This window comes from Oncorhynchus mykiss, chromosome 1 (assembly GCF_013265735.2).
Source record: "Oncorhynchus mykiss isolate Arlee chromosome 1, USDA_OmykA_1.1, whole genome shotgun sequence".
Lineage (NCBI taxonomy): Eukaryota > Metazoa > Chordata > Actinopteri > Salmoniformes > Salmonidae > Oncorhynchus > Oncorhynchus mykiss.
In genome coordinates this window covers 44270799-44286819 of record NC_048565.1, presented here as the reverse complement: position 1 = coordinate 44286819, position 16021 = coordinate 44270799, and the positions used below count along the sequence as shown (strand labels likewise).

The 16021-nt window shown below is 43.7% G+C and overlaps 1 protein-coding gene across 1 annotated transcript in view; it reads left to right on the top strand.

Moving 5' to 3' along the window:
* Positions 1-4410: 4410 nt before the first annotated feature.
* Positions 4411-16021, top strand: part of LOC110523448 (dual specificity tyrosine-phosphorylation-regulated kinase 4) — a 35572-nt gene continuing 23961 nt past the window's right edge. The window contains exons 1-2 of the mRNA XM_036978022.1: positions 4411-4538; positions 5245-5317. Coding sequence (XP_036833917.1) covers positions 4507-4538; positions 5245-5317 — 105 coding nt within the window. The 5' untranslated portion in view covers positions 4411-4506. The remainder of the gene's footprint in view (positions 4539-5244; positions 5318-16021) is intronic.

Sequence of the window (16021 nt, the reverse complement as noted above, 5' to 3'; positions counted from 1 at the left end):
TTATTATTATTTTTTGTACAATCAGATGAAGATTTTGCCTGTATTGAAAGGACCTCCCAGCAAGAAAGATTGGGTCCTTGTCAAAGAACCACAGAGAGACAAGAGACAGTGTCAATCAAGCTAATCTTTCAGTTAGGATTCAAAGAATGTAGGCCTATAAATTGTATTTTGATTTTTTTTTTTATTAAAAAATAAAAACGCTACATGTTTTGTAGGTGTCACAAAGAAAAACATCTTCACACACTGCCAACAAGTTAGGCACTATTTTGATCAGTGAATCCATCCGTGCAACATGAATCTTCATAGGGAAAATCATAGCCATGCTAGCGCAACAATGTTGGAGAACTGCAAATTGGTAGTGCACACACTTTGTACATTTATTGAGAACCATTTTTTAAAGATTCCTGTACTCCTCAGCATCTGATGAAGAGGGACACTTTATGGGAACATGACATCTATCTATACAGTCAGTGACTCCATGGAAGAAACCCATATTCATAGAACTCTTCCTCGTAGTTGTCTTGAGCAGCAGCATCAGGGACCTTGATGCAACTGTCAGTTCACACATAGCATTGCAGACGTTGTGGACTATTCTACATACAGTCGGTTCAATTACAGCACAAACATCTAGATGCCAAAAACCTCAAGGTGATCAGTACTTATAGGGAAGGAGAGATGGACCTCCCATGAAGAGAGTCATCTAAAAGCCTTGGCTCAAGCAAACAAATAATGTCAATTGCAATTTCTTTGTACATACGGAAATGGTCATGGAAATTGATTTCATCAAAATCCTTCCGTGGGTTACTCCTGTCTATAACCACCTTTCTGTCTGGCCTTGGTGGTGCTCTTTGATCATCATTGAAATAGTCCAGGTAATCCATTCTCCTCCATTGCCAAGGTCAACCTGGCGGCCAACATCCATTAATCTGAAGTTAAGCCTGCCTCTGGCCAGGTTTCATTTAAGCCTTCACTTAGATCTAGATGAACTCTAATTGTCCTTCTGGAAATCAGACTTTTTCAATCTAGACCAGGGCAAGCCTGAGACTATTTTAAACCATGTCTGAGAAATGCAATTTCAGTTAGCCCAGTTTAAAAGTGCAATTTAGCCTAGGATTAGGCTTAATCTGTTTCCACCAAACCACCCATCAGAGCATGACCAGATTTTTGATGAGGAGGATTAGAGCAATGAGGAGTGGGAAATGGGGAAGAAAGAAAGTGGGAAATGGGGAAGAAAATCAAAACAGCTCAGCCTCTAAGAAAGCAGGTGAAAAGAGGCCTAAAAACACTGAAGAATAAAGAAAGGGACACTTCAAAGTCTTCAACAATGTTTTTAGTTAAACAGCATACTAGTACCTATAGATGTGCTTGGCTGTGGCTTCTGTGCTAGTGGTAAGATGTTAGTGGTAAGGTTTCATAAATGAGCTCTTCAATGATTAATTTTACAATTTAGTTATTTATCTATCTATTTTTAGCTTTACACATACCTTATTTAGTGCCAAAAATAACAGAAGTCACTTTCAGTGAATGTAAGTCTTATTTTTCTCAGTTGGCATTTGTAACTCTTGTCATGACAGTCAAACATACAGCATGTGTTGTTGTAGCCTAGGCTTACTATACTCTCAATATACAGTATCTATGGAAACCTGAACTGTGTTCTGATGCCCCTTTGGCTTAGAGGGATAAACTTGTTTAATGGCCCTGTTTGTGAGCCAGTTGTTTGTGTCTGTAGTAGAACTCTACAGGCATTTGGTACCTTAGAAGGGCTCTGTTTGGAGTTACAGGGACTAAAGCAGGTTTTGATTTCACAATCCATAGACAAGACCCATATTAAATATGCATGCTGTGTCCATTACAGGTATTTAACTGATTTTCTTACACTTCTCTCCATCCCGGATGACAGCTTTTCAGCCACAAATCGCACATAGACTGAACTTAACAAACATCTCAGGTAGCCTAGCCACTATTATTGGGATGTATAGCCACTCCTGTGTTATTGTCATACTTAATTTATTGGAGTGACTGCATGATAAGCATTACAGGTGTTTCACTGAATTCAATCAGGAATTATCTTGATGGGGTATACTGCATCTGGTGACAACTGCAAGGATATTGATTTCATCAGTGGAATTGTTCAGTAGCTTATTGGACTGTTGGCTGATGATGAGTAAACACATCAGTGACAATCAGATCATTTCCTAATAACAACAGACGTGAAGATGTATGAAGAAAAAAGTCACAGCAGGCATAGCCTACCATTGTAGAAATGACCTTGTAGGCTACAGTTACTGTACATGCCAAGTGACAAAAAAAATCCCTTTCTTATTTGGGTCATTCTTTATAATACGTTTATGACCTTGGGGCCTCGGGGAAGGACACTACCTGGTCCAAACCCGATACAGTTGAAGTCGGAAGTTTACATACACCTTAGCCAAATACATTTAAACTTGGTTTTTCACAATTCTAGAAAAAAGTAATTGTCTTAGGTCAGTTTGGAACACCACTTTATTTTAGGAATGTGAAATGTCAGAATAATAGTAGAGAGAATTATTTATTTCAGCTTTTATTTCTTTCATCACATTCCCAGTGGGTCAGAAGTTTACATACACTCAATTAGTATTTGGTAGCATTGCCTTTAAATTGTTTAACTTGGGTCAAACATTTCGGGTGGCCTTCCACAAGCTTCCCACAATAAGTTGGGTGAATTTTGTCACATTCCTCCTGATAGAGCTGGTGTAACTGAGTCAGGTTTGTAGGCCTCCTTGCTCGCACACGCTTTTTCAGTTCTGCCCGCATATTTTCTATGGGATTGAGGTCAGGGCTTTGTGATGGCCACTCCAATACCTTGACTTTGTTGTCCTTAGCCATTTTGCCACAACTTTGGAAGTATGCTTGGGGTCATTGTACATTTGACCCATTTGGAACCAAGCTTTAACTTCCTGGCTGATGTCTTGAGATGTTGCTTCAATATATCCACATACTTTTACGTCCTCATGATGCCATCTATTTTGTGAAGTGCACCAGTCCCTCTTGCAGCAAAGCACCCCCACAAGATGATGTTGCCACCCTGTGCGTCACGGTTGGGATGGTGTTCTCCGGCTTGCAGGCTTCCCCCTTTCTCCTCCAAACATCACAATGGTCATTATGGCCAAACAGTTCTATTTTTGTTTCATCAGACCAGAGGACATTTCTCCAAAAAGTACAATCTTTTTTCCCCATGTGCAGTTGCAAACTGTAGTCTGGCTTTTTTATGGCGGTTTAGGAGCAGTGGCTTCTTCCTTGCTGAGTGGCCTTTCAGGTTATGTCGATATAGGACTCGTTTTTACTGTGGATATAGATACTTTTGTACCTGTTTCCTCCAGCATCTTCACAAGGTCCTTTGCTATTGTTCTGGGATTGATTTGCACTTTTCGCACCAAACTACGTTAATCTCTAGGAGAGAACGTGTCTCCTTCCTGAGCGGTATGACAGCTGCGTGGTCCATTGGTGTTTATACTTGTGTACTATTGTTTGTACAAATGAACGTGGTACCTTCAGGCATTTGAAAATTGCTCCAAAGGATGAACCAGACTTTTTTCTGAGGTCTTGGCTGATTTATTTTGATTTTGTCAAGCAAAGAGACCCTGAGTTTGAAGGTTGGCCTTGAAATACATCCACAGATACACCTCCAATTGACTCAAATGATGTCAATTAGCCTGATGTAGCTTCTGACTAAATGATGTCAATTAGCCTATCAAAAGCTTCATTTTCTGGAAATTTCCAAGCTAATTAAAGGCACAGTCAATTTAGTCTATGTAAACTTCTGAGCCACTGGAATTGTGATACAGTGAATTATAAGTGAAACAATCTGTCTGTAAACAATTGTTGGACGTCCGTTTACGTCCGTTCCCTCGCCCCGACCTGGGCACGAACCAGGGATGCTCTGCACACGTCAACAGTCACCCTCGAAGCATCGTTATCTATCGCTCCACAAAAGCCGCAGAAACCACTACTTCAAGGTCTCAGAGCAAGTGACGTCACCTGTTGAAACGCCACTAGCGCGCACTACAATTTCTAGCTAGCCATTTCACATCGGCTACACATGCACAAAGTAGATGGCATAACCAACTTGCCAAAACTATAGTTTGTTGCCAAGAAATGTGTGGAGTGGTTGAAAAACGAGTTTTATTGACTCCAACCTAAGTGTATGTAAACTTCCGACTTCAACTGTAACACCAAAAGGATTCATGGCATCGGACGGAATTAGAACAAATAGACGTTAGGGAACTAATGTAACTGTGACGCCATCAGATCAGTCATGTTTGGAGTAATGAGACATCCCCCTGGTTACGGAGAGAGCGCCATAGAGCGACAAGGCTGAAGCGAGGGAGGCACACCCCCTCTCCACAGCTCAGCTACATTGACGCAGCGGGACCCGTCCTCACGTTATCAGCATTGGTCAACCATGACCGTCACAGCACAGTAATATGTTAGATTTTTACCATAAGAGTAGATAGACTATGATAAACCATGAGTGCGACTAATAGATCCACGGAGAAGAGGTTAGTAGGCTATTCGTAGCAGATGGGGACAACATGTTTTTTCATGTTATGTGATTGACTATAATTACATGTCCGATTTTTACATGACATATTTGTAATAGCAATGTGAAATTGCAATATTATCCAAATAGTCTAGCCTTGGCCTACTGTATTGTAGCAGTGGTGGCAGGTGTTGGAAAAATATAATCATAGCCCAAAAAATTACGTGTTATAGAAGTTATGAACAAGAATGAGCCCATTTAGAAAGGAATGGAGAAAGGGTAATGTTTTTATTTTGAAGCAGGTCTTTGCCAGTGGGGGTCAGTGGTTTACAACAGATCCAGGCTCCCTGCTCGTAGGAGCTGTAGAGATTAGGCTATTATATACCTCAGCCTACACAAACCAAGAAAAGGGCATCCTTTCTAGTTAAAAAAAAAAACGAATTGGAAAACCTTTAGTTTCTCTGAGGTAAACGAGGCTGTTAAAACACCTAACATAAATATGTTATATCACAGGACATTATGTATTTCTGCCCTCACCCCCAATGGACATTTATCATTGTTACCATTGTAAATATGTATATTATTATTTGTATTATTATTTCATCCACTTCTCTCTAACCTTCACTTTTGGAGCTCGGAGTTTAAGATTTTCACGTTACTCTGCTATTACATCTGTGACCTTGTGCATTTGACTAATAAACTCTAATCTAATTAGTTTTTTACAGGAATGCAATGACGAAGAAGTTGGAAAACCTGATAAAGGAGAGGAATAATGTCGCCCTACCACTGCTAAAAAAGGTAGGACAAAAACACTGTCAGAAATGCACGGGGGTGTTTTCCAGATATTTGGCCTGTGAGCCTGCCATTACTCTTTTCAATACAGTAGGTCCTTATGTCTGCTCAAAGTACCCTAAAGCGATGGTGTTATTTCCAAAGGTCCCATTAGCTATGTTTACTTAGACTGAGCCACTGTAAAAAAAATAAAAATAAATACATTTTAAAAAAGTGGCTTGATTTTGATAGAGAAATGAGAAGGAGCTAATAGGGCTTATCTGCTCTTATTCACCCCCTTTCCATAAGCAGCTCTTTAGATCAGGAGGTTAGGAGAGGGAGGGAGGCGCTGTGGTGTGTGCAGCAGTCAATTTGGCCCATGCTCATTTAGTAGCCATTAAACAAATGTTTAGGCTCATTGTGTGGGCTCAGTTGGCTGATTTATTCATGAAGACATTCTTCCCTTGTGCCTGCGGAGTCTTGGCCCCTTGGGCTGGAAGACAGGGTGATGGACCGTTGTGAACTCCACACTCACTGAGCATGTACTATTAGAAATACCGACTGCCCACCAGCTGATTCTCGCCTCTGCCCTCTCTACAACCTGTTTACTGTCAACAGAGTAAACCAGACCCGTGTCACAAACCCAGTTAATTACATGGTCATGGAACTCTTGTAGAAAAAATCACATTGATCTAAAGGAAAATGTGAAGTGTACCCTGCGTGCATCCATACGCCTGTACGACTAAACTGAGACTTGTTCTAAAGTAAGGAACATTTGGATCATTCAAATCTGGGTGCAGCATAGCATTCTACAGTGTTTCAATAGAGGGCTCTCTAGGCTTTCTTAGTGTTGAGAGCTCCAGCAGCGCATGTAGGAAGGACCCTGACCTGACTCCCCTGCTGACCCATTCACCTGGACCTCAGGGAGATTCATGCGGGCCATACAGCGCATCTCAACACCAGGCCAAGTTCCACTCTGGTTCCACTCTCTGCTGATTAAGTTTTCATACAGGCCACCACTGCAATGGGAATTGACAGTCACCTGCAGGCAGAAATGACTAATTCTCTTTGAAGTGAGACAGAACAGGAAGTGTCTTCCATGCTACGTGGGACTGGGTCTATTAATAACTACCTCAACAGAATGTCAGTGTGAAATGAGGCTAAAAACAAGGAATGGAAGATCGAATGAGAAAAATGGCTTAAGACAAGGTAGCTTATGAAGTATGACGGGGCTCTTTTGGATGAAAAATGGTTAGAAGTGGTTAAGAATTCCTTGTTGGTCGTTTCAATCAGCACAGAAATGACATGTAGTCAGATTGTGATAATGTGGAAAAACATTGCATATGTTCTCTGAAATGACATGAGCAACCACAAACAAATATAAATTACCCAGTCCAAAGGCACAACAGAAATATGGAAACTTCAATGTGCTACTACAGTCAAGTCCTTTAACATTGTCAATCATGAATAATGTCAATCATCTAATTTAACTCATGTAAATCTAATTGTAGCATGGTGGCAGTGGTGCCCTTCCCTGACCTTTTTCCCAGAGTAGTGCTTTGAACTTAACATTACAGCCTCAGGCTAGGATGTTTTATTAGTTGGCATTGACACTGTCAGCGTTTGTCTGAAGAATGTTTAACTTCATTCAGAGAGAGACATACAAAGTTGATAATAAGAACCTGTTGTACATAATGAGAAATGTTCAACAAGAACTGTTGCAAAAGAAAACAGATATCTTTTGAGCTTTTTAGCAGAGGCTGGTTGACTTTCAGGTTCTTTTATCGACTGGTGATGTTGTTGTTGCTGGTCTCTGTAGGCAGCCTTGGAAACCCACTGCGGCATCACAAGACACAGAGGCATGAAGTGCCTCACTGCAGGATGTAAAATGTCAATGGTATTTTGCTGCAATGACATACTTTCCACTGAATTATTCGATACACAGAGGAGAAGTGCTATTACATGAAAAGACACTTTCAACACCTCAACTGCTTCATACTTAGTTTTTTTAGTGGGTACTTTTCTACCCTGTTCTGTTTTGCAGTGGTAAAACATTTAGTGTAGGGGGAGGACCGGGTGCACATTCATAAGACTGGCTCCAGTGGATTGTGTGGCCTGGACCATGTTCTGTGCTCCAGCCCTAAGGCTCAGCTCCTACTTCTAGTTAGCCAACTCAGCCTACCACCCCCCTGGGGACGGGCCACCGTATGCACTGCACTGCCTCCTGTCCCTGATATGGTTTCTCATCGCGGCTTTGTCCTCGGCTGACACTGGACGCTCTGAATTAAAGCAGGTAATTTAGAGAGACCTCACCTCCAGTGGATTACAGGGCTGTTTCTGGGTCAGAAAGCAGGGGGTTCACAGTGTCACTTTACTCGCATGGCAGGAGCCCAGAGGATGGAGACATAGTCAGCCCTAACTTGAGGCAAAAAAGGAGTTACACTCATGAATTACTTGATATTCATAAGTGAGAATCCTATACATTCCCCATCCCCGCACAGGTCAGAATCACACACATATGTATACCCACTCATCCTAACTACTTTTTCTCATTCAACCCACTCTCTTGCTAAAAAATCTCCAGACTATTTTCTTTCCACTTCATTTGTTGCTTAGTCAGTGTTAAGATGGAGGTGAAATGTGTCAGTTAAAAGGGTCGCTGAGGCTTGTATGCAGGGTCACAGTGCCCAGCGAGCACAACGGCTGTCAGGCTTTTTGTCACAGCTTGTCACATGGTCGAGGCCACAAACGTGTGGAGCTCTTCCACTGCCACCACAATGAAGCCAGTGAGCCAAGAGGTGTCCCCTCTGCCAGGGGCGGCTGTTACGGCCCTGTGGAACAATGGGACAGACCGTTGTCCTGGACGCTGTTTCCATGGCACGGTCGCTGTGGCATCGCTGAAAGAGGACAGCTGGGTGGCTCCCCAAGTCTAATGAACATTCATATTATTTGCAGTGAGTTCTGGGTAAACGGCAACCCAGGAGGGTTGTTAATTAGTGACTGGCTTTGTCGCATTAAACTCTGTTGTTCCTCAACACTGAGTCATGGTAGAGTATGCACGGTTGGATGGTAGTGCCAAAACACAACCCACCTCCTCCATGGGGACCAGACCATCATTGTGTAATGTGTGAACACCTGCCTGCTCAGAAAGATATTAAGAATGTTGTATTTCACCTCCCTCTATTTTAGGGATTTCTGAAGAATGAAGTGAGATCTGAGATATCTGAGTTTATATCAAAAACATTATAAGACACTTTACAGCAACAACAAACTAACACTCCGTCAAACATAATGAGACAGAAAATAAAAGAATGATTCCAAGGGCAATGTTAAAATTGCAATGTGTTGGTCAGAAAAGGCCTTTGAGGCCATAGTGTGTCAGTATAGAGTACCACAGTACGAGTCATAATAACCATAAAACCTAGCAGGCAAACAAGGAAATGGTTCCAATTGTTTTTTCCAGGGTTTTGTTTTGTGTAGGCTTACCCTGGAGTGATGCTTGAATGGCGCCTTACCCAATCTGATAAAGATAGCCATGGGGTCTTCTTTAATAAAAATAAAAAAAACATTGTATTTAACTAGGCAAGTCAGTTAAGAACAAATTCTTATTTACAATGACAGCCTACACTGGCCAATTGTGCCGCACCATATGGGACTCCCAATCATGGCCAGTTGTCAGTTGTGACACAGCCTGGAATCAAACCAGGGTGTCAAGCACTGAGATGCAGTGCCTTAGAACGCTGCGCCACTCGGGAGCCCGGGAGCTCTGTGAAGGTATCTCTGTCAAAGACCCGGCTATCAATGTGATTTGATTACACGCTTTGGAACAGCCCTTGTATTTGGCGGCTTTGGGACCTTGAGAAAACAAGTGTGCATTCCCATAGTACATTGACACATGATGTCGTCGGGTTAATTCCCCCATTTAACGGTAATTGTTCTGTAATTGTTCTAGTTTGAAGGGAGCTTTTCGTTCCTGTCTCACTGGTTTTGGAATACACCTTTTGTGTCCAGTCTGTGACAAAAGGGGTTAAGGGGATCACCTTACAAAGTTTGTTGTGGAAGGTGACAGGGGTTGTGGGAGTTCACGTGAAAGACGGGCTGGCGGTGACATCATGACGCTCGTCTTACCTGGGTGACACAGTGCTCCTCTAATTGTCACCTCTCCTGGACCATGGAAAGCGGCCAAGAATGGTACAGGCTGGCAGAGGAGGCTATGATGACCACTGGTCATTCACTATACACTTGGAGCAGCAACTCATCCTATTTAAAAAAACAACAACTTTTATTTAACTAGGCAAGTCAGTTAAGAACAAATTCTTATTTACAATGACGGCCTACCAAAAGGCAAAAGGCCTCCTGCGGGGACGGAGGCTGGGATTAAAAATACAAAATACAATAAAATATAGGACAAAACACACATCACGACAAAAGAGACACCACAACACTACATAAAGAGAGACCTAAGACGACAACATAGCATTGCAGCAACACATGAAAACACAGCATGGTAGTAAAGCAACACAACATGACAACTACACGGCAGCAACACAACATGGCAGCAGCACAACATAGTAGCAGCACAAAACATAGTACAAACATTATTTGGCACAGACAACAGCACAAAGGGCAAGAAAGTAGAGACAACAATACATCACGCGAAGTAGCCATAAGTGTCAGGAAGTGTGTCCATGATTGAGTCTTTGAATGAAGAGATAAAACTGTCCAGTTTGAGTGTTTTTTGCAGCTTATTCCAGTCTCTAGCTACAGTGAACTGAAAAGAGGAGTGAACCAGGGGTGTGTGTGCTTTGGGGACCTTTAACAGGCAGAACGGGTGTTGTATGTGGAGGATAAGGAGCATTGGTGGCAAATCTGATGACCGAATGGTAAAGAGCATCCTTACCTGCCAATCTATAAATTACGTCTTGGTAATCTAGCATGGGTAGGATGGTCATCTGAATCAGGGTTAGTTTGGCAGCTGGGGTGAAAGAGGAGTGATTACAATAGAGAAAACCAAGTCTAGATTTAACCTTAGCCTGCAGCTTTAATATGTGCTGAGAGAAGGACAGTGAACTGTCTAACAATCCTCCCAAGTACTTGTATGGAGGTGACTACCTCAAGATCTAAATCCTCAGAGGTAGTAATCACACTGGTGGGCAGAGGGGCATCCTTCTTACCAAACCGCATGACCTTTGTTTTGGAGGTGTTCAGAACAAGGTTAAGGGTAGAGAAAGCTTGTTGGATACTAAGAAAGCTTTATTGTAGAGCGTTTAACACTAAATCCGGGTAGGGGCCAGCTGAGTATTTTGACTGAATCATCTGCATATAAATGGAAGAGAGAGCTTCCTACTACTTAGGCTATGTTGTTGATGTAAATTGAGAAGAGCTTGGGGCCTCGGATCGAGCATTGGGGTACTCCCTTGGTGCCAGGCAGTGTCTGAGACAGCAGATGTTCTGACTTTATACAGTGCACTCTTTGAGAGAGTTAGTTAGCAAACCAGGCCAAAGTCCTGTCAGAGACACCAATACTCCTTACCTGGCCCACAAGAATGGAATGGTCTACCGTATCAAAAACTTTGGCCAAGTCAATAAAAATAGCAGCACAACATTGCTTAGAATCAAGAGCAATGGTGACATCATTTAGGACCTTTTAGGTTGCAGTCACACATCAAGAAAGCCAGTCAGTTGATTATTGACAAGTTTTTACAGCACTTTTGATAAACAGGGCAATTGTCAACAGATTCCTTATTGTCAATTTGCACATCGAACAATTTCAATATACAATAATGAACTATTTTGGTCCCCTAATATCTGTGGCACCAAAGCCCTTCAGGGCATCCATCAGAGGACTTGGTCAAGGGCCATACAGAGGGACACGAGGCCATCATCACTCACTGCTCCATCCTCAGGTTCCTGGCTCAGCTAGGTGCTCTGTCTGGGGCAGCCAGGTCACCACCAGTGGCAAGCCTCACATGATACAGTAGGTTTTATTTAGAACTATCCAGCAATGCAGCTAGTGTCTTCAACCTCCCCACCTCACTCCACCCTGCCACCCCTCACCCCAGCCGTAGACCTCAGTCTGAGCCATTTACCTGGAGACAGGGAGCCAGTACTCCAAGGGTCCATCTTACCTGCTTTCCCCTGCCACCTCTCACGCTCTCTGGGGCAACCGGAGCTGGACATGGGGCCATGGGCTGGCTCACATGCCCAGGAGGGAGAGCAGACCCTGGGTGAGGACGGGGATGATGATGAGGTAAGACCTCCAGGGAGCTACTGACCTACTGCGGTATGTACTGCTCACGCTGCTTCAAGCAGTGTGACATTTGGCATCGAGAAGGCAACAGCATTGCAGTCTGCTCCAGTTTAGGATAATACTGCACAGTAGCTGATCGGCAGGAAATAGTGCCCCTGAGCTCATTAAATAGGTTGTTTTGTTTGAAAAAAATCAATTCCGATATTTATATTTTTACTCTGCACATCATGGCAACTCTTGATCCATTTAGCTTATTTGAAGGATAAGAAATTGAAAGAACACACAGTACTGTACCTACTGTACACTTGATCTTTGCCTTGTAAAATTACTGTGTGTGTGTTTGTGTGTGCATGTTTTGGTGGTGAAAACAAGCAGTGTTGAGATTACAGGGTTTCTTTAATGCAATACAGAACAAACAAAATACATTCTCTGTCATTAGGCTTACAGTGTAGCCTATTGCACAGTCTAGTACTTACTGTAGGCTTCCTATCGTGACCACACCCGCCCACCTACCATGATCCCATTCACATTAACATCCTTACCTGCATTTCCTTAATTGCGCTCAGCTGGCGGTCATTTTCCCCGCACGGGGAATTGCATTCAGGTATATTTTTAGAGTGCAGTGTAGCAGGGGCGTGGCAAAGACCAGCGGAATTAATGAACTAAATCTGACTAAATCAGATTTGGCCAGCACAATGTTGCTGATATTGATTGGTTCTCATTGTACTGCTGAAGCTTCTCTGCTGAGAGCAGGGGTATGGAAATGGTCTCGGTACCCTATCTGTCTGATATATTCTTGATACTGTGTATTGTTTGCATTGCCCAGGGTCATCAAGAGCAAGTTGGCAGGATGCAGAGTCTAGTCATGATGACGACTGTAAATGATGTGGATGCTGCATTAGGAGTTAGTTACCCATTACATTTATAATGCGATGATGAGAATGACTCTCTCCTGTTCAGGGTCAGACCATAGATAGTCTGGCACACTGCTGATTGTGATCGTGTAGGACAAAGTGGTGGCTCGTGGTAGGTTGGGGATTTGGTTTCGAGGGATTCCGGCAGGGGACAAAGGAAATAAAACAAGACAATTCTGTAATTCTAAAGTACACTCATTCCCCAAACCAGGCCAGAGAAGGTGCTCCCTATATACGTAGTAGAATGTGTGCCATGTTGTCTGTAGTTGGCATCTATCCACTCCGAGGTTCTGATCTGTCTGTCTGGGGTTAAACCAGAGATGACAACACCATACCTCGTTAGTGTGATGAGAGGTTTTCCACACTGAATAGAATAGAATATGTGAATAGAATATGAATCCAGTATTAGTGGGAAAGTGTCAGTACTGTGGGGATATAATTTATATGAGTTCTGTCAGTCCAGAGGGCTGGCCCTGAGTGACTAAGCCACTGGTCCACTCTGCCCACCGCCAATCTGGAGCACTTAAACACCTGCAATAAGATATTATAGGCCTAAACAGCCAGAGAGAGTAATAGTATTATTTTGATGGCTTTGTTTGTGAGATTACTTAAATTGTATTTACAAAAAAAATATATATATATATATATTTATTTATGTGTAATCAAAAGCCCAAAGCTGCCAATGTCTGTTAGCTCACATACAGTATATTTATAATTTAATAGTTATCCTTTAGTACATTGGCATACCTACCCTCCAATTTGGTCTGTCTGGGTGAAACTTGTGTTTTGGCTAGGAGGCCAGCTTTGGCTTTCCCTGCCAAGATTGTGAAAGGCTCTTCACATGGTTAATGGGATTTGGCCTGAGCCTGATTATTCTGCAGCTCTATGTCCACAGCTACTCTGACACAGGACACTGTGACCACAGGGCCACATTGACTTTATGGACATAAATAAATAGAGAGGTTCTGGTGATTGAAATTACTTTGTAACATGCTGTCAGCTACTCATCTTGATGGGTGTCAGGAGGACTCTACATAAGTTGTTATTAGATGGGCATAGTATACAACTTTGCATTGATAAATACTTGATGATAAAAAGTCTGGATAACATTTACATGTACACTTTTCAGTAGGTCTCAAAGTCTTTTACATGTTGATTTCATTGAGTTCCTCAACCTAATTTCTGATGTGCCTCATGCAAATTCTAAGTGGTGTGTATCTGGTTACTAATACTCACACTGGCGCCATAAACAATTCTGTAAAGGGGCAACCTTATCATCACCCACATCTCTACCCCGAGCTGGGTTTTGGCCAGGTCATTACCCAGACTCCTCCTCTGCCAAGCGTCAAGAGACTGACTGCGCTTTGTCACCTGGCGGCAGCTCGCTCACGTCGCCTCTATCGCCTGGCACCTGACTCCTATTAGGGAGCCACGACAGGCTGCAGGTCAGGGTTTCTGGCTCTGAGTCTGAGGTTTGGCCTGCTAGACCCTGCCTGCCTGCTGTTCACCATGTAAATAGAATACTTTCAAAGCTGTCCCCTCCCTCCCCTCCCATGAGTCTCCTCCCTGCTTGGCTAACTTACTGACTGTGAGCTCCTGTCTATAAACCCCAGCTATCTGGGGGCCCTGGGAATCCAGCAGTCTGTTCAGGTGTTCCTGTTTGGTAAAGCTGTGTGAGGCTGCGTGAGGAGGAAACAAAGACAATGGCAGCCTCAGATGACACTTCTGCACTGCTCCAGAATGCCTGGTGACGTTAGTAGGGAAGAGCAGCTGTTTCATGCAACAATAGCTGTAGTTTGATTGACATAGTCACACACGTATGTTTCCACCATGAAAGACACATTACTCATTGCACGTACAGTATGTACTGAGTACCCAGAGACAAAATGGATCAAGATAAGTCTTCTAAGGTTGCCTCCTTGGCGAGGCAAGCTGTCATGAATGTCAGTTGAGAGACCCACTGTCCCGACATTATGCTGAAACAATTGCAAACTAAAGTGAGGCCTGGACTAAAGGCCTTAGGAGTGATGTGGTAAAATATAACTCAGATATTCTGAGTGTGATGTCACAAGTTCACAGAGTTTCTTACCTGTAGGCCTATCGACCATCTGCTGTAACATTAAGCTTAGTTTAGGCCTAGTGCCGCTAAACTCCTGCCTTTAAAAAGCACCGCCAGTCATCCTCTGGGCTCTGTCCTGGTGTGGACTATGGAGCCTCCAGCTGCTGCAGTGGAGGCTGGCAGCGTGGCAGGCACCAGGATAAGATTTCATCACTGCACTGTTTGTCAGCAAGGCGGCGGCATCCCGTGGGGCTTGCAGCAGAGTAGGTGGTGAAGGGTGAAATATGACAGCTTTAGTGGCTCTGTCTCCAGGAGACCGCAGCAGGGAGAGGCGTCAGCCGGGCCTCCTGGGAACCCTATTAGTGCTCTGCCTGTGCCCCTGTCTGGCTCCACAGCCCCATGAAGAGCCCACCTGCGAGGGAGAGGGATCTGTCACCTGCACTCCTCTTCCCCAAGAGGCCCCTCTCACAGGAAGCCAGCGCCAGGCCCCTGCTGTGGCAACTCCGGTTCAGGATGGGTCCCTCATCGAACCCCCTCCACACATAAGCCTCCTCCTTCCTCACCAAGCACAGCAGCAGCAGCCTCCTTTCCCTGTCTGTGAGCCTGCCTGCCTGCCTGCCCATCTGTCTCCTGGACCAGAGAGAATCCCAGGCTCTGCGAGGGCTGATACAGATGATACAGGGAACCACCCTGCTCAGTCCAGCTTCTGTTCCACCTGTTCCACAATGTGAATTACCAGAGGAAGCCTTATTAAGGAGTGCTAGAAAAAAATCTACATTACCAGTGTTGCGAAGACAAGGAAAAAGGTTTTGTAAAACGAGTCTTAAGGAACAGCATCCTCCCTCTGCTCTGGGGCGATCTGACCCTAATCTCTAAAATAACCCCCTCCAGTTGGGTGTGGTGGGGCTGAGGTGTGGCAGCATGGAGGAGCTTCATTATGGGGGGAGACGGGACCTCGCCTGCCTGCTGTGGCTTTAACCTCCTCCAGGGCTGCTGGGGCAGCCAGGGCTGCGGGAACAGGAGGGTCCAGCCTGAGGCACATGAGGTAATTCATGGCACAGAGGGAGTTACATTGGTGGGTAGACTTTAGATGGTAAACTGAGGCTCTCTTTTCCTCAATCGCTTCATCTTTAGAACTCGATCTCTTTTCTCTGGCTTGCTTTCTGTTTTGATATGGTGCTATTTTCAGTCGAGTCACTCGTGATCATTTTCTTAGCAACAAAAGTAAATTAAACTGTGGTGAATGATACGTTATGTTATACATTTGGCAAATTCGCAGTGACGATGACATTGCACAGTGACTCGATCTGCTTTAGCTAGCTATGCTTCGCTAAACCAGACTTAGTCACCTGGGTGGTAAAAGACACACTGCATAATGACTGTGTCTGTCTCCCCTATGGACTCTGGCAGATCTAAAAGTGGCTTATGTACTTGGTGTTTGATAATAATTAACAACATTAACATCCTTTCTGTTACAGACTGAGACATTAACAGAATCATCTGTTTTT